The 24961-nt window shown below is 34.2% G+C and overlaps 1 protein-coding gene across 1 annotated transcript in view; it reads left to right on the plus strand.

The window, feature by feature from the left end:
- DIAPH2 (diaphanous related formin 2) overlaps positions 1 to 24961 on the plus strand; it is a 913509-nt gene that overhangs the window by 259938 nt on the left and 628610 nt on the right. Inside the window, exons 11-16 of the mRNA XM_047765864.1 lie at positions 2319 to 2429; positions 8333 to 8451; positions 10327 to 10443; positions 12852 to 12970; positions 16547 to 16611; positions 21042 to 21146. Coding sequence (XP_047621820.1) covers positions 2319 to 2429; positions 8333 to 8451; positions 10327 to 10443; positions 12852 to 12970; positions 16547 to 16611; positions 21042 to 21146 — 636 coding nt within the window. The remainder of the gene's footprint in view (positions 1 to 2318; positions 2430 to 8332; positions 8452 to 10326; positions 10444 to 12851; positions 12971 to 16546; positions 16612 to 21041; positions 21147 to 24961) is intronic.

The raw sequence follows: 24961 nt of genomic DNA on the forward strand, positions 1-24961 counted from the left end.
TCACATTCATAAAATATAAATATTCCTAATAAAGAGCTTTGCTTTAGCAGATTATGTTGGAAAATTACATGACGGTATGAATATTCATTTTATGTTATTTATAATTAATTAAATAACTTAAAATTTGATAATAAATAGTACATTGATAAGACAGTGCTGTTACCTGTTTAAACTAACGACCTAAAAGTGTGTGCTAATTATTTCACAAGGTATATAAACTTTTCTTAATATTTAGTTACATATTCATATATTATAGTTGAGTTTTTAATAGCATTGCAACATTTATCTTATTAAATATAAAATTATTTTGATGTTATTAACATGCATTAGTTTTATTGACTTTTACTACTTTTATCATTTTCTAATCTAAATACTTCTATTTGTATAAAGGTACAATTCCAAGACTCATTAACTTGTTTCTCAGGGAAATGTTCTCTTTACTTGTAGGGTATTAATACAAGCCATTAAGCTAGACTTTCTTCTGGCAAAAAAAAATCCTAGCAGATGGCAACTTTTCTCTCTATTAATTTTTTTGGGGACATGTACTTTGGCTTATTCGGTCAGGTCATAGTTGTAGCATAATAAGAATCATTCAAGAAAATGCAATGATAATATAGCCATGGACATGTACAATGTGCAAACTTATATCCCAGCCTATTGAAACTATCTAAAGACTTAAGCATTTTTTTTTACTGTAAATAGGAAGTTTAAGTAACCGATTAAGGCATAAGTGAATTAATAACTTATCTGATATGACTTTTAAGGTAATGCCAAGTCAATGGCAAATATTTAGTCAGATGTCTAAGTGATTTAGTTTGACATTTGAGCATTCATAGCAATTGGACTGCATCGTTCAATTATCATTTAGATATCTAATAATGTTAGAGACAACCTCGATCCATCCCCTTTAATGCTTGCAATTTTTGCTTTTTTTTGAACCTGCCTGTGAGCTAGATAGGCTAATCTCCTGTAAAACAGCTTAAATGCTTAAGATAAAGATATAAAAATAAAAGCAATATGCTTTTTAATATTTTCTCTTTACTTGAAAAAAAATCACTCTCATAATAACAGGTCTGGATAAGGTCAACACAAAATACATTGAAATATTTTTATTTTGCTGATGGGTTTTTCCTATGCTAACTATTGATTTTAGTCCCCCTCTGTATATACTTAATATCTTCACATATTTTCCAGGGATCCCCTTGCATTCAACTCTTTGAACATTCTACTACTTACTGCATACTTGAAAAATAATCAATGTAGGAAAGTTCCCTTCTGACGCAGTGAGATAAGGATCCAGTCCTGCCACAGCTGCAGAGCAGGCAGGAATTGCGGCGTGTGTTCGAACCCTGGTCCAGGAACTTCCACATACTGTGGGGGCAGCCAGAAAAAATCAATGTAAATGTGCGGCTCTTCACTTTTAGCCGATTGATTTAAACTTGAGCAGCATTTTCCAAGAATGAGGAATAATTTATGGAACACCTGGCATCATTTGGTTGCTACTCTCCTAGTTTGCAATTACCCCCAAATAAGTTCCTCCCCTTTTATAATAGGGAGCCTCAATATCAGAAGAATAGCAAAATCCATTTTTCAGAATCAGCCTAAGCAATGACTCATCTTTATTGGAAAACAAGCCCTTATATTTACATTATCATGCAATGCACATAAGTATTGGTGTCTTCACTGCCTTCTAGTTGAATCTTAATTCACTTGGATTCATTTTTTATGCATAGTAAATTAATTCATCTTAATCATATATTTTAATACTATGTATTTTGTGCAAATCTATCCAATAATAGTTGGAGAGAGTATAAATCAATGTAATAATATCTCTAAGTTATCACTGTTCCCTGTTTAATATCAGGGTAATTTTATAGCCTTATTTGATTTATTTTAGAAAAGTATTTATGGCCATATAGAATTGAGGCCAAGTGCATTCTGAGGACAGCTCAGATATGAAAGATACATTTCATGATCTTTTTTTAAAGCACTCTATATTCACATTTTTGGAACTTGAGGTTTCTCAGAGAGAGTTTCATGTTCCTTCAGATTGTTTGGCAAAGCATAGCAGTACTTAACTATCCATCATTATCTTTGTTAGAATTACTCTGGACATTAGAAACTTTATTGTTATTATTTTTTCTACTTTAAAGTCATAATCAGTATACTTGTGTAAATGTTTGTATTTCTTCATATATGTCACAATATATGTATGTATGCCTTTAGTCAATAGAAAAAGAAGATCTGAATGCAAAAAGTAAATGTCTCTTTAATTAAAAAACTTTTTTTTTTAAACAAAGCTTGTTTTCTAATTTCAGGTGGCTTGTATGCAGTTTATAAACGCCCTGGTTACATCTCCTTATGAGCTTGATTTTCGAATACATTTAAGGAATGAATTCCTTCGTTCAGGACTAAAAACAATGTTACCTGTAAGTTGAATGTGCACATTTATTATGCTTAGAGAATTTAATATTTTTCTCTCTTTAGACAAATGTACTTATAGCAGAGTAAATAAAAATGTGCCTTGTGTTTTTGTTTGTGAAGCACTAGACATTTTGTAAGCTTTTTGATATAGCAGTAGTGTTGGTCTCTACCTACCACTGATGATTCAGAATTCAGCTAATGATATGTCCAGACGTGATGGGTTTTTTTTTGTTCTTCTTAAAGTTGAAAGGGAACTTCTTTTCTTTGAATTTCAGTCCTGAGAACATAAAAAGACTGCTAGTTTTTTTTTTTTCTGCAATTTCAATTTTCATTAAAAATTTTTTCCTTTCTTCTTTGATAACTTGGATTGATATCCTTTATATTCAGCATAAATGTGCATAGAATTTAGATTCATATATTCTAGATATATTACTTATGAATGGTATTCTTGTTACCAATTCTGTAGAAACTTTACTAAAGAAAAACAGTTTTATTTCTTAAATTGAGTGTGAATATTTGCTCTGGTTATGATGCTCTTAAAAATATTTTTGAGGAGTTCCTGTCATGGCTCAGTGGTTAATGAATCTGACCAGGAACCATGAGGAAAAAATTTTTAATGAAAATTGAAATTGCAGAAAAAAAAAAAAACTAGCAACCTTGAGGTTGCGGGTTCGATCCCTGGCCTTGCTCAGTGGGTTAAGGATCCAGTGTTGCCATGAGCTATGGTGTAGGTCGCAGGTGTGGCTGGGATCTGACATGGCTGTGGCTGTGGCATAGGCTGGCGGCTACAGCTCTGATTAGACCCCTAGTCTGGGAACCTCCATATGCCGCGGATACGGCCCTAAAAAGACAAAAGACAAAAAAAAAAGTTTTTGAAATAACTCTATAAGCTTGATCTGAGATAAATGAGCACACTTATTCTATAAATAGAAAGACAATGACCATGACTTTATAATGTTATCTGAAGAAGCATTTTGTTCAATACCATGGCATTGTTAAAGGAGACAAGTAAAAATCTCAATAGTCCAACTACTCGGATCCTCCCTGATAAACAAGAAGTACATGTGGGCGTGGGGTGGGAGGAAGGAATGAGGAAAGAAGAAAAGCAAATGTCAATGAGCATGTTTATAAAGTATTCACTTGTTACTAGAAATTCCAAAATCAGGGCAATTTTCTCATGAAGATCTAGTGTGTAGCATGTACCTGTAACTTGTCTTCTGATAGTCTTAACTGAAAGTGGTTGAAAGTCATCATCATAAAATGTACACAGTTGGGTCTATAGAAACCCGTTTTAGTATGATATGATTGGATCTGTGTCATTTTAGAAATTTTTCCTTTAAGTCCCACTTTTTGAATGTTTTTTTCATCTATGACTTTAAAAACCAACGAATTGGTTGCAGTAAATCAAAGCATCATTGTAAGTGATCCGTATAGGGGTTCAATATGCAGTTAGCTTAGGCACATTCACTAGTTTTAGTGTATGTACTTTATTCTTGTTTTATCACAAATCTCCCTCTTGAAAACTCTGTGGCTTTCTGTAGCTAGAGGTAATATTCTGACATTAATTCTAGTGTGCTTTTGAGTTGCCTGCTCAGTGGTTTCCATGAGTGTCCTCACAGGGGTCGTCCTGTTTCTGGGAGGGTAATCATGTCTTTGGATACTTGCTGGCTTTAGGGGTTCTTGTATATCCTCTACTCATTTCCTAATACGTCATGTTTTTCTGCCTTAGTTGTTGTTACTCTTCCAGCTTTCATTTCTCTGTATCTGTTTATAATTGAGCACTCATCTTCTACCTTATACTACTGAATGGCTGTTCAAGAAAACTATGACTCTCATTTTATTTAAGTCCTCATCTTTTCAAAGAGAATGCATAGTAGCTCTGGTCCTTATCTTTTGCACTTTTGTGAGGGTGTGCTCATCTCTGCCGGCTGCAGTAGTCTCATGGTATTTTTCATTTAATTGACAGCTGAGATTTTGTATCAGTGTTTCTAAGCTATACTTTCCCATTGGCTCTATCTATATCCATATATAAAGCCTCTGGGAGTGCCCTGTACTTCTTATGCCTCCAGTTACATTTTTCTTTAACTTTCACATTTTTTTAGTATGCCCTGATTCTTAGATCTCGGTGATTCCTCAGCAAGAGGAAAGTGAGAAGTGCCATATTTCTGCCCCCTAATATTTAGGAGTAGAACCTACAAGAATTCTCAATGTTTTCTTCTTCCTATGACAGTGGAGTTAAATATGGATAAATGTGGCTCTGGTTCTCATGAAGTTGGACATGTTCCCCTAAAGAGATTCTATCAGAATCTTACTGGAGGTAGAACAGAGATGTTTCACTTGAAAAAAAAAAAAGAAGCCCCCGCAGGTATTTCTGATTTATAAGATGAGAATTAGAATCCTGGCAGATAGATGCTGAGAAGATTAGAAGTCCTTACTTTAATACCATATGTTTCTCTGCTGTTGCCATTGTTCTTGTAGTTGTATTATCACTACAATGATTTTTAATTGTAATTTGGAGCAAATTTCAATATGGAACAAAAGTCAGAATGGTCTTGCTTTAATGCATACTCACGTACCTAATATGTCAACTACTGACTATCTCATTTACTAAAAATTTACATTTAAAGCGCTAGAATTTATGGTAACATTAAATATCCTTTACACATGTGTGGAAGCCTAATAATATATTGATAGATGAATCTTTAATATACTTACTTCTTTCCTATTTACTCTTATTTTCTATAGTGTTTTAACAGGCAGAGCTTCCTAATTTTCTAGAATATTTCATATTCAAAGCAGCAAATTAGACATGGCTAGGGCTTATAAATTTTTGATACATAGATCAAAAATTATATCTATCTGGAATCATTAAGAGGGAAGAATAGTTCTTAGTATTTCAGTAACCCCTAAGACCATCATTATAGTAGAGTGAAACTTTTTTTGATATAATTATTGGAATCCTCAGGACAAGGGCAGTTATTTTAATTGTATTCTGGAGAAATTTATTTTAAAGAATTTCCTCATCTCTATGGATAAATTATGTTTAAAGAGAATTTATGTTTCACTTATATGGAAAATTCACTTTTATAAATTTGCTTTAGCAATTTGGAATAAATGAGTTATTAAATGCTATGCAGTGATTTTTAAAATAATTGCTCTGTAGTTAAGTTACATTGATTTCTTGTGAAGTTTTCTCTATCTGCCTTTTATTTAGTTAAATAAATTAAGAAAATTTTAGATAAATCAGATATGTGAAGGAACAAGATAGTAAGAAATTGTGTCTGTAGGCAGCAATCATTCTTAATCTAGACCAACAAACCCTTTCTAATTCTTTTGAAGATTCAATTTTGATTGCTTGACTGGTAATCAGTGGACTTTGATTTCTTTTGAAGTACACTATGTTATAGAGACTTAATTATATGTTTTAGAGAATCTGCTGAAAATGTTCTATATATGTACAGCCAATCCATTTAAAAAATAACTGAAACATATTTACAGTATTTCATGTAATTATTAATAGTATAATTCAGTAATTTTATGGCATTCTTCATTTTAAAATATAAAACTTGGAGTTCCTGTCGTGGCTCAGTGGTTAACGAATCCAACTAGTGTCCATGAGGACGCAGGTTTGATCCCTGGCCTCACTCATTGGGTTAAGGATCTGGCATTGCCATGAGCTGTGGTGTAGGTCACAGACTTGGCTCGGATCTTGCATTGCTGTGGCTGTGGCATAGGCTGGCAGTTACACCTCCATTTCGACCCCTAGCCTGGGAACCTGGATATGCCACGGGTGCGGCCCTAAAAATACAAAAGACAAAAATAAAATATAAAACTTTAGTGATGCATTTCTGTTTTGTCAAGAGCATCTGCCACATTCGTGCTTTTTAAAATTTTTGTTAATTCAGTAAATGTTTATTTTATCAAGAATATTTGAATATACCGGGAGTTCCTGTTGTGGCGCAGTGGAAACGAATCTGACTAGTATCCACGAGGATGCGGGTTTGATCCCTGGCCTCACTCAGTGGATTAAGGATCCAGCGCCCCGGCTTGGATAACGCATTGCCACATCTGTGGTATAAGCAGGCAGCGGTAGCCCTGATTCGAGCCCTAGCCTGGGAACTTCCATATGCCACAAGAGTGGCCCTAAAAAGCAAAAAAAAAAAAAAAGAATATTTGAATACACCTTTCAAAGTTTGACATTTGACTAAAAGGAAGTTTTTTATATATGTGTGTATATGTAGATATGCATACATGTATTTTAATGGAGCATTGTTAATACACAATATATTTCACTTATACATTTCTATATTTTTATACTGTGCTGTGTATATTCCCAAACCATATATATTATATAAATAATGTGTTGTCCTAATGAAAAACTGAAACATTCAACCAGTTATTTTCACTGAAAATGTTTTAATCATAGAGATTGATTCCATGTTTTATAACATGAAATGTTTCTGATGCTGATTAAATGACAGTATTTAATTTTCTATTTTTGAAACATGTTTGAATATATTAAAGGTTGATAGTGAGCTTCTAAGAAATAATGCATCATGACATAAGAATGAGGAGAAATTCCATATTCTAAAATGTGTTGGTGGTTGTTTCTGCAGTGACCAGCATATTGGGTGTATCTGGTTTCTGCTCTTAATAGAGTTCAAAAATCACTTGATAATATAACTCTCCAATGTTAGTTAACTTTACATTTCAATAAATTTATTCATTCCCCTTCAAAGTGTAAAACTAGATGTGAAACAAATTATCACTAAAGAGAAAACTAAGTTTGAATGCATGTATTTGTTATACATGTATACATATTAATATTTTCATTTGCTCTGTAGGTAAATTGTCAGTAAATTATGTATGTGAATATTAGGAAGAAAACACCTAGAAATGGCATAAATTTTTGTTTGGCTTCAATAATAGCCATTGCATCTCCATTTGTAATTGTCCTATTGAATAAATGTAGAAACAAGAAATGCATCCGATTTTGCTTTTCTCAACTTAATTTGAAGTACACCATGCTTGCATTTCCTTTTAGAGTTCAAGTTCGGCTCTGAATATCCTAGTGCCACTTTCGGTATCACCCTTGAGTATCCGCAATTGTGATTTTTCTCTTTGGGTTTTGAAACCTGCAATTTAATGGACACATATTAAAAGATATTCCAGGTGATATATATTAAGCCCAATAATCTCTAGTGTGGTATGCTACCAAAGATTTTGTTTATACTATTATTTTGAAAATTATCAGGTTTGTAATGCATGTGCTTATAATGTATTACAAAAACAAATCTTTGATGCCCAAGTTGGTATTTTGTGATGTGGCTAAGCAAAAATGAAAAGTGGTGGAGGAGGCTAGACATGCATCTTGATTAAAAAGCCCTAACGCCTCTTTGCTTTAAAATCACAAAATATAATTTAAAATAAATTTGTTTATACAAGTTTTCACGCCATACTTGGGACTGTTGTGGTTGAATATATCTTTGCATTTGTTCTTCATTAATACAATTGATCTATATTTGCATTTTGCCAGAGGCATATGTAAATGTTCTAACTGCATGAGTTCTTTTGCAATCTTTGATTAGTGTGTTTGGTCAAAACGACAGCATTTAATTTGGGTTGTTAGCAATTAGTTTTTTCCGTTGTAAAAGTGATCATTAATTTTTTAATGTGAATCATCAAATTCTGGGGCATGAAAAGAAAATGCAGTGAATTCAATGAGTTTCTTTTATTTTAAAATAGAAAAACATAGCACATTTACTTTCTTTCAGGAATCCAAGTACCTGAGTCAATATTTGAAATTTCTTCTGTGTATGTAAATGAATAATAGTGTCAGGCCTTTATTACTAAAGTACAGTGTTGTCAAACTGTTATTTGACTGTTAAGTTTTATGTTTATATATTAGGATCTGAAAGAAAAGGAGAATGATGAGCTTGATATTCAGTTGAAAGTATTTGATGAGAACAAAGAGGATGACCTAACTGAATTATCACACCGTCTCAATGACATTCGAGCAGAAATGGAATATCCTTTTGACAAAGCACAAAAATCATTTTGCGTGTACTGTGACAAAGAGATTCGTGGGAGATTTTGTGAACCATTATTAGAATTCTAGTCTGGGAGCCCAATTTATATCCATTTATTTATATTAGAACCTTACTATGATGCCGTCCTTGAGATTCATGTTGAAGAATTGTCAGACTGTCCTGATGATTTATACAGACTATATTGAAATCTGCACAATGGCTTGCTGTATTATGGGTAGGCCCTGCTCAATGGTCTTGAATAGACAAGAGCCTAAGGCAGTATTTCCTCATGGATAAGGATTGGGGGAAAAGTTCACTGAGTTCATTTGTGACTATGGGTAATATACTTTTTCAGTTTATTAAATAGTACTCCAGTGATTTAGAGATAGTATTCAATTCAAATAAATGTCTTATTTTCAATCCAAATATTTGCTTCCTTAGTGAAAAAATAAAAATAAAAAGTTTAGATAGGGTCTGAATGTAGCAAGGTTGTTAAAGTAGAAGCCTTTGAGTCAAATACAGCTAGTGTGTAACCTGCCTATGGCAATGAATTTATACAAAATGACTTTAGATCCAAAAGATGGTTGTCATAGCATTGTTGGCTATTTGTTTTACACCCATTGAATTTTTTACTTATGTGTTCTGGGGAATTTGGGAAATACTTCAGAACTAAAATGATCTTTGAGCTGGACTTTTTCTCTGTGATGTCTTCTTCTGTCTTCCTTCCCACCCTGTAGTATTTTGCTTGCATTTGTCTTATTTATGTACACTCCTATGCCCCTGTGAGATGGAGGTCAGAAGTGTTTCAACCTTTTCCTCTAACATCCCTATCAAAGTGTCTTACACATAAGTACTGCATAAATGGAATGGATATTTTGTTAGTATAATAAATGCATTTCTAGTAATTTCTTATCCTTCTTTGTGACTCTAGTCTATGGTGGTTTACATAATATAAAAAATACTTTATATCAATAAATATCTTGCTTTATATGAATTTCTCTTCACCATAAAGCTATTTTTTTTTAATCTTTTTTAAGTCATCAAAAGGACCTTGTGAGACTTTAACACAACACTCTTACATGGGGTCTAAGAAGTAATCCATCATATACTTAATTCTACTTAGGAGAAAATGTTGACATTTCAGGTTATTTTTCAGATGCTAGATTACATGTCCTTTTCTACTCTTCTTTTACATCAATTTTTCAGGTCCTTGCCTTTATCATAAAAGTGAATCCCCTTTTGAAATCTGTTTCCTAATTTACTAAAAGCATTTAAATTCTACCACTCTTTATATCCTAAGGAAAATGTGTTTCATGTTCCTTTGTCTTTAGTCTCTCTGTTTTATCAAATAATGAAATACAAATGCAAACAGTAATGATTTTGGATGTAGAAAGGATTTCATGTGTATAAAGTAAAGCTGGCTTTTATGAACTTTTAGCAGTCCATGCAATTCTTGTTTGCCATACTGTCTTATGTGGCAGTGAAAAGAGAGGAGTAGTGGCTTGCATGAATAATATAGGTGGTCTGTCACAGCCACAGGAAGGTCAAGAGAAAACCACTTTCATTAGTGGCCTTGCTTCTCCAATGAGGGGTCCAAACTATAATCTGGAATTTAAAATAAAGTGAATAACTGATAATTTAAGCTTAATGGATAAATGGTCTTAGAAATACTCTAAGTCTGTTTCTCTTGTTAAAAAATAGATTCCATAGATTAAATTTAGTTATGCAACTGTTTAAATCCTGGATCATGGAATTGAAGATTTAGAAAGAGTAATGGAAATAAAATATCAGTGTTTTAAAAGATGAAGCTGTCTTTGTTATGAATGAGACTTTTATCAAGAAGTTTTGATTTTTTCCTTTACTTACTTTCCACTGATATGAATGAAGTATACCATCTTCTGTATAACATGTTGAAGGACACTGCTGCTGAAAATTACTTATTATCCATTCTACAACATTTTTTGCTCATCAGAAATGATTATTATATCAGGTAAGAGGCCATTCTGAGAGTATAATTTGTGTAACTTGAATCAGATATTAAAGGAAAGTTAACAATGTAGTGGGGCCTAGACAGTATATGCAGAGAGAGAGAGAATAAGAGTTTGATGACTTTAGATGACTTTTTAAAAGATGTTGATTTATCGTTAATTGAGTCAGAAGAATCTACTTATAAAAATGGAGGGAGTTCCCGTCGTGGTGCAGTGGTTAACAAATCCGACTAAGAACCATGAGGTTGCGGGTTCGGTCCCTGCCCTTGTTCAATGGGTTAAGGATCCGGCGTTGTCGTTGCCGTGAGCTGTGGTGTAGGTTGCAGGCGCGGCTTGGATCCCACGTTGCTGTGGCTCTGGCGTAGGCTGGTGACTACAGCTCCGATTCGACCCCTAGCCTGGGAACCTCCATATGCCGTGGGAAGCGGCCCTTGAAAAGGCAAAAAGACCAAAAAAAAAAAGGAGTATGCCATTTTAATAGCACTGAACCCAGCATATTTTACATACCCCATGATGAATTTTTTTTTGTAGCACAGAGTAAGCTCTCAAAGAATCTCTGGTAGAACTTTTAAGTTCTTGTACATTTTAATAAGTTAAGACTTTATTGTTGTTCCTCTTGCATATTATTTATCTAGTAGTAGATGTGATCTTATCTAAGAAAATAATAATGCTGATATTTCAGCTTTATACCTAATAATGTAATTCTTCTAAATAAAAGAGTATAGTAATACCATAAAGTCAGATCTTTCATAGTCTAGCAACTGGAAATATATCTGAAAGACAGATAGTTAGAGAAAGGTTTCTGAGTGAATGAAATTATCCATAAGCTGCTGACAATGATCTTATATTTAACCATGGTTTTCATGCTCTCATATGCATGGAAATCTAGCAACCTAGGTTCTCTAATTTCTCAAAACTTGCTCCATCAAAGGGCAAAGGAAGGCTACCATGGGGCCAGGTACAGTCACAACAAAATTGACAGTTCTGAAGCCCATAGAGAACTTCTATAGTTCATCCCAGTATAATAACTGATGGACATCATAGTGTTATGATATGACATAGAAAAATGTCAAAAATATTATCTGCTATTTTTTTCAGTAGGAAAGTTAATAACACAACTCAACAACTGTTGTTTTCTAAAATAAGTGCTGGCAACTAAAGGGGTACTGTGCCCAGGGGTACACAGTTACCTGGGCAGGTAATTTGTGTGAGACCATTCACTCCTTAGTAACTTTGAATAAATGAAAAGTTTTTCTAATATAAGATCTTTTCATCCCGAGAACATCCATGTGAGATACAAATGTGACAAGCACTTTTATTCTACTTATGGATGATTACTCTGTCCTGAAAGAGAAGGATTGTGTTTTCCTTGTTTACCCAAAAAGTCATTGACTTAGATCGATTATAATCCAATATTATTTATTCTAAATCTGATAATGACTTGAAAGAGCCTCAAACATGTAGTATATATTACTATTTATTGTAATCCATGATACCAGCCCCATGACAAAAGACATGTAAGAGCAATTAGAATATGTTTGAGTACCTTTGCAAACTTTTACTAGGTTGGCTGGTTATCAGCATACTAATTTTAGGGGTGTTTATGTCATGATTTGTCCATAGTAGTATTTCCTTCTGATTTTTCTCTGTTGAATGTTATCAGCCACTGATAAATGCTAAATTCTCCCTGTATTTTAATGCAAAAAGTGCCTTTTCAAAATTTTTGATGTGGTTACTTTTAAGGCCAGAATTACTTTGATAGATTACAGAATTAGGATATGTTTTAAAACCTTTGACATTTTGAGCAAATTGAAGCCATAGCCATGCATATTTAGTGTAGATGCTTCTATAAAATGGATCTTTTAAAATATGTTTATAAATAGATCTCCAGAGTAGTCTGTAATATAAGTGGCTCAGTCCAGTTTTGTAAAAGCTATTATAGCTATCTTGAGTAAAAGTGTAGCTGTAAATTCATGATATTGTTTGCCATGTAATGCCAAGATACTCATTCCTTATTGAAATTGAGAACTTGGAGGGGCTTAGAACCATTTCTATATCCATAAATGTAGGACTAAAAAGTCATTTATTTTTGCTAACTTTAGGGACAATAGCTTAAGTAAGTAGATAAAGTTGATAAGTATCTTTGAACACACACATGAATCCCTGCAAACTGGTGTATTAAGTCACTAAGTGTTCACAGTTGATTATATCAAAATGGGTTTTGCATTATAATGTCCAGACCATCTTTAAGTTTAGACGTATTTCTCCTGAGGGAGTGTAATGGCTAGAAAAGAGTTTTCTAAACTGCTGGAAAATAACTTAGTCTTCTTTATCATGCTGAATCACATCTTAAGAAAATTGATGTGTATAGGTAGAGAAGGTATTCAAGAATACTTCCTCTCTTTTTCAGGCCACAGTATTACAAAATAATTGAGGAGTGTGTTACACAGATAGTGCTGCACTGCAGTGGTATGGACCCAGATTTCAAGTATAGACAAAGACTAGACATTGATTTCACTCATCTGATAGGTATGTGATATAATCCTCAATGTCTTTTGATTGTGTTTTACTCTCTTTTGTATAATAGACACTTTTTTTTTTTCCTCAGCATATGGAGGTTCCCAGGCTAGGGCTCGAATCAGAGCTGTAGTCACTGGCCTACACCACAGCCACAGCAATCTGATCCAGATCTGAGCCGCATCTGCGACCTATACCAAGCTCATGGCAACGCCGGATCCTTAACCCACTGAGCGAGGCCAGGGATCAAACCTGCATCTTCGTGGATACTAGTCGAATTCATTTCTGCTGAGCCATGGTGGGAACTCCAATAATAGACACTTTTAAAATGTAGTTCTCTCACTAAACTTCCTGTATTAACAGCTGGTAAATCATTGTGTCCATGGGTACCCATTTGCTATAATTATTAATTATGATGGTCATGAGAGTTCTGCCTGTGTGATCAGAAGTACCAGTCTGTCTGTTAAGTTTCAACGCTCTTGAATTCAGAAATCAGTGCCTCACAAAAACATATTATACATGAATGCCTTGCTTTTTAGAAACGTTATTCTGAAATCCTGTGATTCAGTTTATGCTGGTACCTTAGTGGTTTTTTAGAAGTCATACGTACAATAGGGTCTATTTAGTAATAATGTATTATTAGTGTTCAGGTCTGAGAAAAGAAACTCAGGCTTATTTCAGTAACTTAAGTCCTTTTAATTCTTTCAAAGTAGATCAGTTTATATTTTTATAGACTTTACAGCCAGGAAAGAATTCGAGATGATCAAGTTCATCTACTTGGATTGTTGAGGAAATGATCTTATGTCATCCAAGATTGGTAGCTAGCTGTATTTTCTGAAACAATCTCTGAAGGATGATGTGAAACATCTCTTGAGAAATACACTATGTCATATGACCTTATAGGTTAGCAGTTTTATTTATACTTAATCGAAATCACTTGCTAAGATTCAAGCATGAACTCATTTGTCTTGTCTTTAAAGGTAGAAAACAACAGCTGTTGAATGCCAATTGTATGTAATTCTTCACTCCATAGCACAGGGAAGAATCACAGTAATATTGAAAGACGAATTCCTTATTATATATCATGTGTTATTCTCTGGTTTTAAAACAAATGCTCACTTACTGTTGGCGATCTAGAGACTTAACATAAGTGGCAAAATAAACTACCAATCTTGTTTTTCAAGCTCAGTACATTTCACAATTTCTCTCTTTTTAGCTCAGTACATCTCCTTATTTCTCTGTCTCTCCCCCTATCCCCTCCCCCTCTCCTCCGTCCCTCCATCCCTCTTCTGTCTATATGCTGATTTTTCATGGAGCATTATTATTAGACTTTTTCCATGTTAACCTTCAAAGTGTGACTTCGAATATCTGTGTAATACTCCACTTTATAGAATATCATAATCATCTTAGTCCTTATAGAGTGTTGATTGATTGTTTTCAAATAATCCCTACAGATTGTTTTCAGGTTTTCAGAGTTATAAATGAATTTGCTGTAAATATTCTTTGTACAGATATTTGGCTTATTCTCACTATTTCCTTAGGATTGATTTCTCTAAGTGAGGGTATGAACTTTGAAAGGCCAAATGCTTTTCAGAAAGCTTGTGCCGATGCACATTGCCCCAGCAATTAATGTGAATGCAGGACTCAATGCATGTTTTTCCTGGAGCATAATAAACTCAGTATTTATTTCACATCTTGTTTAAAGAGTTATAAGGGACTATTTCCAAATATTTGTATTGGCTTATAATCTGTTGTGGGCCATAGTTGGCACACATGTGCTACTGCTGATTTTGGCTAACTTATTCAATATTCAACAGACATTTGTTTTGTGTACTGTGTGCCAGGTACTTAGGATTGTGTACAATTAATCCAGAGCACTGGGGTGGGAAGACATGAAGGGATCAGGTGAGAGAGCATAGTCAGTATCAAAAGCCCATTATGACCACATCCATATGTCATCTCTGCAATTGTGAACAAATCATTTAATTTCTCTAGGCTTCAGTCTCCTCAACTCTAAATTCAAATCAGTTACATGAATGTGTGTTTCTTAATATTTTATGTTCAGAAGTCTTAAATTGCTGATAAAGGTTGTGAAACTTTCATTAGAACACACATACATAGACACACAAATTAGCGATACTTCAAGAACTTCCAGGAAATCTATGGCTATTTTAAGATCACCTGGATTTGAGAAGCATAGATTCTTTTTCCATTGCACAGTTCTGTAAGTCTAGTATTTTTTTCAGTGTATAAATCAGATCATATCCTGGCCTAAATTTCTTCAATGCCTTCCCACTGAAATTTAAATCAAAATAATTACCAACTATTGCCGGCACAGCACAGATCTGGCCTGTCTTTGATCTCATCATGTCCCACTTTCTTCCTTAGGGGCCTTGCTCCAGCCACATAGTTCTTTACAAAGAAAAACTTTATTGTAGTATTCTTGATAAGAACAACTCTATATGTTTAAAGTATAAAATTAGATACATTTTGATATTTGATATTCAAAACTATCATCACAGTCAAGATAATAAGCATCTCTGTCACCCAGTAAAATTTCTTCATTCTCCTTTGTAGTCTGCCCTTCCCATCCTTCTCAACTTCTCCCTGTACTCATTCAATCACTGATCTTCCTTCTCTTACTACAGATTAGATTCATTTTCTAAAATCTATGTAAATGGAAACATACTGTATTTTTTCTCTTTTTTGGCTTTTTCTCTTCAGCATAATTATTTTGTAATTCATTCATGTCATGTTATTTTATGTGTCACTAGTTTAATCCTTTTTGTAACTGAGTAGTATTCCAGTTTATGAATATACTGCAATCTATTTATGTATTTACTTGTTGATGGACTTTTGGATTCTTTTAAGTTTTAGGATATTATAAATCTTCAGTACATATTCACATACAAGTCTGGGTATAGACATATGCTTTCATTTCTTTGGGCTAAATAAATAAGTATGGAATGGCTAAGTATAGGTATATAGAATAGACTGTGTATATAATAATTTTGCGTCCAAAGGGTTCTTCAGTTATTTATATTCTGAAGTATTTGATTAGACTTGAGACTTTGGATGTTTGTTTTCTTATTTACATAATATATTTTGCCCCTGATCAGAAAATATTCAAGTGAAATCTTTAAGAAACCTGAATTTATGAATGTTATTGTATCTTGTCCTCCAGCCTTATTTTAAGGATCATTTTGAGTTTTAATAATCTTAAGCATAGATTCTTTTGCACTTCTCCACCCTTAGTACATTACAAAAATTTTAAAGAATTATGTAATTGTTAAACAGTTGAATAATTGCTAAATAATTGGTAAATAATATCTTTAAAAAGATGATGATTTTGTTGTATATTCTTAGATGCTAGGTTTTGTGCCTCAACAATGCTATCATTGAATTCAGTTAGTATACAAAGAAAGAAAAACCTGGTAGTTTGTTTTATGTGTGGTATAAGTCAATTTCTTTCTAATAGCAATTGACATAAAAATAATAGTCTACATAGCATAATTATATGTTGGCAGCCATCATTTGCCTAGTGATTCAATGCCGTAATTTCTTACCATTTTTGGTCAATCTTAATAGACGCTTGTGTGAACAAGGCAAAAGTTGAAGAAAGTGAACAAAAAGCAGCGGAATTTTCAAAGAAGGTAAGGCTTATAAAATACTAGCCATATTTGTTAAATTTATACTTTTATTATAGTACATATGCTACCTGGTTTTATTAAGCAAGTCCTTATACATGTTTCAGTTACATAGGACTTTTTGTTTCCGGATTCAAGCACAACCGCAGAATATTGTTTGCTGGTAAGATAAGGTTGCTACTCTTCCCTGCTAGTCACCTTTAATCCATTATGGAAGGAAAACACTAACTGTATTCTACTAAAGTGATAAATGAAATAAAATTAGGTTGATGGAAGCATGGAGTTAGAAACGGTTAATCGAAGTACATTCCCCCATTGCTTCTCTGCCACTGTCATTTAACTGGTAGCTCTTCGGAGAACTGTTAGATGTTTAGCTAGTTTTATCTATTTTATTCTTTAAATCAGTGCTATTCATAGCAGTAGAATGATGCAGTATTTTTTCTCTTTCTCTACTTAGACTTATCTTCTTTGAATTTTATAATTAGAGTTTTTCAAATGATGCCTCTACTTCATGGATGTAGGCTTGGTAGAATTTAAGGTTCCCCTTCTTTGTGTAATGCTTTATGTAAATTCCAGCTTTATGAATATCTGAATTTTATTTGTATCTCAGATAGTCTTTTCCTTATTTCATGAAATCATAGCTGCAGTTTTAGTAGCTTCTACCAAAAGTTGCGTTTTTTTTTTTTTTTTTTTTTTGGGTTCTAGGTCCTAAAAAGCATTAGTAGAGTGTTTCTCACCTATTGGTGGCAGGGAGAAGGATTGAAGCACAGGTCTAAAAGCTCCCCAGTTTTCATCCTTCTGACAAGCAAGATAAAGTGCTTACATACTGCTGTCTCTTCAAAGTTATGACTTACCTTGGAGATTAGATAATCACTTTTGCTATCACTCTAGAAATTAGAGAGTATTACTGACGTTACTTCAGGGCATCTGAAGAAATGACTTTGCTCTTTCAGTTACTGGAATAGATTTTAAGAGTTTGAGCATAAAATGTTTGTGTGAAGCTGTCATTTTATTGGTAAACAAAAATGCATGCTTTTTATTATTATTATTATTTTTTGTCTTTTTTTGTTGTTGTTGTTGTTGTTGTTGTTGCTATTTCTTGGGCTGCTCCCACAGCATATGGAGGTTCCCAGGCTAGGGGTTGAATCGGAGCTGTAGCCACTGGCCTACGCCAGAGCCACAGCAACGTGGGATCCAAGCCGCATCTGCAACCTACACCACAGCTCACGGCAATGCCGGATCGTTAACCCACTGAGCAAGGGCAGGGACCCAACCCGCCAACCTCATGGTTCCTAGTCGGATTCGTTAACCACTGCGCCACGACGGGAACTCCAATGCATGCTTTTTGATTAATAGACCTTTATATTTCTAATGTTCATGTTTTAAGTAGCACATTTAAAATTCCCTTTGAAAATCTTGGAATCTCCTTAATTTTTCTCTGGCTCTGTGATTAGCAACCACAAGACTAGAGCAAATATGCTGATCCATCTGGTAAAAAATTTCTGTAAGCATATATTATTGGAAAAGGGTCTTGAAATAACAAAAAAAATTTCAGTATTAGATGCTTTATTCTCACCAACATTGAGAATGAAATATCACCAACATTTATAATGAAAACATATTTGGTTTCCCAGTGGTTATCTGCATGCCTTCTCTTATTCTGGGTGATTTTAAGAGGCAGTATAAAGCAGTTTAAAAAGAGAGAGAGAGAAGGGGGGAGAGGGAGCATCTAGAATGAGAAACAGTTGTAAGATCTGACCTCAGCTTTTCTGCTAATTAGCTGTGACTTTAAGTAAGCCACTTACTCTCCTTGGATCTTACAGTGTTTTCATCATTAAAAGGAGAGAATAAGGTTAGTGGACTTTGTAACAAGTCTTCTAGTGCATATCTCAGGCTCCTCTGATTCCTACTCTGTGGGTTTACAGATTAAGATTGTTTTAGATTACCAGCAGAAGCATTGTGTGCCTACCCTGAAGTGTACTAATAGAGGAAAATTGTGTAGAGTGTGTTTGTGTGGACAGCATGCTTGAGAAGCACACAGGAGAAGCCAACTCTGAGAAGGAGGCTGGCAGTAGAGAATCAGATCAATTTTAACACAGATTCTAGTGAAGTTGAAAAAGCTCCATCTTCACAGTGAACTAGGAAACAAGGTCATTTGCTGACACTGAAGGATCTGGGATGGCTTTGGAATTTAAAGAGATTAGAAATGATTTGGACCAAGCTCTGTGGAACATTTTCCTGGGACTCAAGCAGAGATGAATAAAAGAATTAATTAAGTAGTATTTCAGGTTTGACCCAAACACTATTTTTTTTTTCTGGTATGGTCTTATTTTTAATAAGGAATTGGTTTTGATATACATGTGCTACATGTATATGCATAGAGAAACATCTGGAAAGGTCCACATCATACTGATAACAATGTTTATCTCAGGATGGGCATAGCGATGAGAGGTAGGATAGTGTCAAAACTTCATATTTTATAAGCATTAGTAGTATTTGAATTTGAATTTTTTAGAAAGAATGCCCCCCATGAACCTACACCCATCTTACTGCCTATCTGTAACCAATTACCATTCCTCGTCTTCTTAGCAATTTTATATTCTACCAAATCTTCATTTTCATGTTCTCAGTTCACAGCCCAATGCCTGATAGGTAGAGGTTCTTAATAAACGTGTAATGAGAGAAGTGAATATTGGTTTATTCCAACAGCTGTGACCTCTGTTCCATTGTACACAGAAATGGGAAGGCACTCGTTCTTCTCTTTTTTTTTTTTTTAAATTACTCAAATGAATTTATGACATCTGTAGTTGTATAATGATCATAACAATCTGATTTCACAGGATTTCCATCCCACAGCCCAAGCACATCCCCCCACCCCCCAAACTGTCTCCTCTGGAGACCATAAGTTTTTTAATGTCTGCGAGTCAGCATCTGTTCTGCAAAGAAGTTCAGTCTGTCCTTTTTTCAGATTCTACATATCAGTGAAAGCATTTGATGTTGGTGTCTCATTGTCTGACTGACTTCACTTAGCATGATAATTTCTCGGCCCATCCATGTTGCTAAAAATGCCGGTATTTCGTTCTTTTTAATGGCTGAGCAATATTCCATTGTGTATATGTACCACCTCTTCTTGATCCACTCCTCTGTCAATGCACATTTAGGTTGTTTCCATGTCTTGGCTATTGAAAAGAGTGCTGCAATGAACATCGGAGTACATGTGTCTTTGTGAGTCATGGTTTTCTCTGGCTAGATGCCCAGGAGTGGGATTGCTGGATCAAATGGGAGTTCTATGTGTAGTTTTCTGAGGACTCTCCATCCTGCTTTCCACAGTGGTTGCACCCATTTACAATCCCACCAACAGTGTCATAGGGTTCCTTTGACCCAACACTATTATCCAAATTACTCACCCACTCTTTTTTTAGACTTGGATCTGAATGGCATTTTACAATTTCCGAAGGTCAAATCTACTGTGAAGATGAGTATTTATTAACAGTGAACGTGCCTTTTTATATTTCCAGTTTTAGGCAGTAAGATGTATCACTTTTAGTAACAGAATAACATTGTTGGAATAATGTATATAGACTTCTAAAATGACTTGAAGTGACAGCGACAATAAAGGCCAAATGTTGTATAGCTGGACATAAGCAGTAGTCATTCTAAGACTTATTTGGGTCTGCTTAGAGCCCTGACTGAAGTAAGGACTGGGCAGAATGCAGGAAGTGGATTGTCACCATTCCAATGGTCTCTTTGGCTTAGCACACCATAGTTGAACCTCTCATTTTCCCTCTTAAAACATTTTATACAGGTGTTTGTGTTAATCATCTGAATGAGAATCCCATTACAGCATATATCATTCTGCTCTCAGATTTTGTGGAGCATCACTTTTTGGATGTTAGACAATTAAGACTGTAATAAAAGTATTCTAATTTATATTAATGTACATCCATTTGAGTGTTCTAAAACTGCAGTCTCTTTTCAAGTTTAAATATAGTTTCAAGGAGCTGAACTGCTTGGTGGCCTAATTGTTAGGTTTCATTTTCTAATTAAATGTAAAATTATGGGATGAAACATTTAAAAATGATTAATTTTAAAATTTAACTTTCAGGAATAAAACAGTAAAAATGTCCATTATATGTGAAGAGAGCCTTCTCGGTTCACACTTTTAAAATTTTGTTTCATATTATTTTTTTCAGAAGTGGAAATGGGTTTGTTTACCTTTGGTGAGGGACATATTTCTTCTATCCTTCCACCACAAGCAGTAGACCATCCCCTCAGAGATGTTTAATTGCCATAAAAATAATTGAGATTCTGATTTTGTGAGTGATCTGGGAAATTTAAGAAGCAAAACATACTTCACTTACTTAATACATAATGTCGTTTAAAGCTTACTCCAAACTGTATTATTAAGTGTGCATTTGTGGTGGTGATCATTTCAGTTTGATGAAGAATTCACAGCTCGACAGGAAGCTCAAGCTGAGCTTCAAAAAAGGGAAGAAAAAATCAAAGAGCTTGAAACAGAAATCCTGCAACTTCGAACCCAGGTAATGAAACAAGATATAGAATTTGTGTCATGTCACAGGGAGTTCGATGGTAGGAAATTATCTTGTTAGATGGAAGGAAAAATGTGGCCAGAAGCAGACTTTTTGGCAGTTCCACATTTTAGGTGAAATAACTACAGATTTGATTTTTTTCAAGACAATAAATCATTTTAATGTTTGGGCAAAAATAAGTCATTAGTTGCATAAACTGCCCTGAATATTTTTAATGGAATATCTTACATGAGCAAAACTCTCTTTGAGATGAAATTTTCATGGTGATTTGGGAAGTTAGAGGCGTAGTATTTTCTTTCAAAAGGAATGTGGAAATGTTCATTAATTTTAATTATCCCAAAAGCTTTTTGAGATCTCTTTAAATCTCTACTACTATAATTTCAAAATCTATAAACTTTATATTTCCACCTACATTCCCTATGAAGAAAAGCTCCCATATACACTTAAAATCATAATTATGGTGTCTAACTTTTAGAGTCTATTAAGTACTCTCAACATAATGTACTTTTAAATGAATATTGTAAAATGTTAAGATTACTTAGCATAGTAGATGCTCAGTAGGTGTTTTTTGATTGACTAGGTCTATTTCTATCAGAAGTCTCTGGTGAACTCCAAATTATCCAATGCAGTGGCCTTTTCCTACCCTTAGACTCTTTCACTTTTCTATAATATTTGATCATTTCTTTTCACTAAATCTTTCTCTTTGTGTCATTTCTTTTTTATATCTCTCAGAACTCATTTTCTCTTTGTCTTTATCCCCCAGATGATGATGTTCCCCAGTGTTCTGTCGTCTGCTTTTTTTTCCCCCTCTGTCCTTGCGCTAATATCCAATTCAATATCGTAAATTCAAATATCATGTTTTAGTGGATGTCAAGTCTCCTGGCTTTGTCATCTATTTCCAGCTCTTGATTAGATCTCTGCATAGACAGTCCTGCTGCATGTTGAAATCAAGCCCTTTATTTATGGTCACTTCCCTTTCCTCAAACCACCTTGGTCTCCTTTTGTTTGTTTGTTTGTTTGTTTTTTTCATTGAAGTATAGTTGATTTACAAGTGTTAATTTCTGTTGTGCAGCAAAGTGATTGAATTATACATATATATCTCTATCTATATACATTCTTTTAATATTCTTTTCCATTGTGATTTATCACAGGATATTGAATGTAGTTCCTTGTGCTCTATTCTTATTTGTTTAAATTTTACCTCCAATTTTTTGCATTACGAAGCTGGAGATTTCTTTGCCTTTTCCCCACCCTGCCACCTGACCAATTACGCTGGTCACTGTTTTATGTTAGTTCTTCCTCTTTCTTCCCTTTGCATCAAAACCTAGAAACCCCCAGGGTCACACTCTTATATATCCTGCTTGGAATATTACAATTGTTTCCTAAATTTCCTCCTTGCCTATAGTCTCTTCCTCTTCAGATTCATCCTTTATGTCAGTTGCAAATTAATCTTCTTAAAACACTGCCCTGATTATTGTCACTCCAGGCTTTAATATGTTCACTGGTTGCCTGTTGAATTCAGGATTAAAGAAAAATCTCCTTACCGGGAATTGGAAGGCCTTCTCTCCTGGGCTCCCTTATCTCCCCTTTGCAGCCTCGTCTCTGCTCCCCTAACTCCAGCCTCTGTTGCAGCTAAGTCACCTTTCCTCCCTCCACATTTAGAATTTACTGTCTCCACAGTTTTCCTTCTGCCAGCATTTCCCAGACATTAGTTACAGTGATGCTAATAGGTTTTTCATGAGGAAAGCATTCCATAGTCCAATAAATTTGGTACACTTGAAATTCTCCTCTTGGAGATTCATGACACTCATTAGCATAGTAAAGGGTCTGAGAGGTCCTACACTGAAGAAACCTGTCTCTTTTTCCTACAGCTTTTTCAAACTCATTTAGCCATGGAACCCTTTATCTCAGACCACCTTTTAACATCTCTTACAAAATTGCGTTTTCATGGAACTTGGTTAAGAAATGCTGACTTATTCTCTGAAATGCCCTCTGCTCACTCATCTGTGCTGGTGAAATATCTACTTTAAGAATAAACTCAGAAAAATACCCTTTGGAAAGCATCACCAAAAATTGTTAGGCGAGTTCCCATTGTGGCTCATCAGGTTAAGAACCTGATTCTGTCTCATAGAGAATTTGGGTTCAATCCCTGCCCTTGCTCAGTGGGTTAAGGATCTGGGCATGCTGCAAGCTGCAGTATATGTCACAGACCTGGTTCAGATCTGGTGTTGCTGTGGATGTGGCATAGGCCTGTAGCTGCACCTCTGATTGGACCCCTAGCTCAGGAACCACCATATGCTGCAGGTATGGCCAGAAAACAAAACAAAACGAAACAACACTCTGTTAGGGAATTTTTCTTTGAACTTCTATATCATTTTTGTAGACCACTTGTAGTATATTTGGTTTTGTACCTACTCTATTTCTGCCACTGCAGTGTAAGCACCTTAGGACAATGGCTTTACTTCTATTTTTATTACAATCCCTACTACACCTAGCACAAGGCCTTGCCATTCAGTGATTAGTTGCTTATTTATTATTAACTTATCTGTAAAAGTGCAGAGTTAAACAATACTTTCTAGAACACCCCAAATTATGTCTAATACTAAATTATTCATTTGCCGTATTCAATTCTTAATACTCTATTGTGGTTTCATTGTTCCATTCCTAATGGTTGATAGAAGAAAATGGCTGAATAAGAAAAATCTTAATTTAAAGTGATAAAATTTTTGTGATTATGCAAGTTTAATATTATAAAGATGATCTAATAGAAAAAGTGATGTTTACAACAAGTATTACTTTACTTTTGCTGCCTGCTAATAGAAATGGGACATACATTTTACCTTCCAAATTATTCAACAAATCCATTTATACACAAAACTTGGAGAGTAAATTACTAATTTACTGAACTTTTTAGAAAAATTATTTTAATTTTCTCCAGAATTTCTGATATATCAATCATGATTAGAAAAAATTTGGCTTTTTTGTTGTATTAAAAATAAAAAGAATTTTGAATAATTTAATCCTATCTTTAATTCTTCCTAATCCCAGGATTGTCAATTATTCAGTATATAAACACTTTAGCGAATAAAATATTGTGATGTTCTCTACCTGTGATTGCTAAAATTTAATATTCTTGTAAATGAGTCAATCCTTTAAATCGACTGCTCCAAAAATATGCTTCAACTTATTTATTATGTAAAGATATTGCTAAGTATTAGTAAAGATTTTAAGAGTCTCTCTGCAAATAAAAATAACACGATACCAAGAAAGTTTAACTGTTTTAAACTTTTTATTCCTTTAATCTAATGTTATATCTCAATTACAATAGATATGTTTCCTTGTAGGAATTTCCTAGGAATGTTTATAATTAGCACATTCACTTCTATATATTCATTTGTTTTGGAAAGTAAACCATTGTAATCAGTAATGGTTTAAGGAAACATGTACAGATTAATCATCAAAAAAGTAGACAATATGGAATGCAATGTTCTCTGTTAGCTGTCATCCATTGTCATTAGAGAATGAGCCTGGAGTTATTTCCTGGTGGTAGAAATAAGTTATAATCTTCTCACACTGCAGTCTGTATGAATTAGTTCCTCTCATGGCACCTGACACCCATTCATGAGGAGCTAGTCTGCTATAGTAGAAAGAGAACTGCCTTAGATATGAGAAGAACCACATTTGAATCTTAATCACATTTCAGACTGTTGGACCTTTGGTTAGTCATTGAACGTCTTTGTAGTTATAGTTTGCTCATCTATAAGTGTTGAGATAAAGGTGAGATGAAAATGCCTGACCTATATTAT

This window comes from Phacochoerus africanus, chromosome X, assembly GCF_016906955.1.
Source record: "Phacochoerus africanus isolate WHEZ1 chromosome X, ROS_Pafr_v1, whole genome shotgun sequence".
Lineage (NCBI taxonomy): Eukaryota > Metazoa > Chordata > Mammalia > Artiodactyla > Suidae > Phacochoerus > Phacochoerus africanus.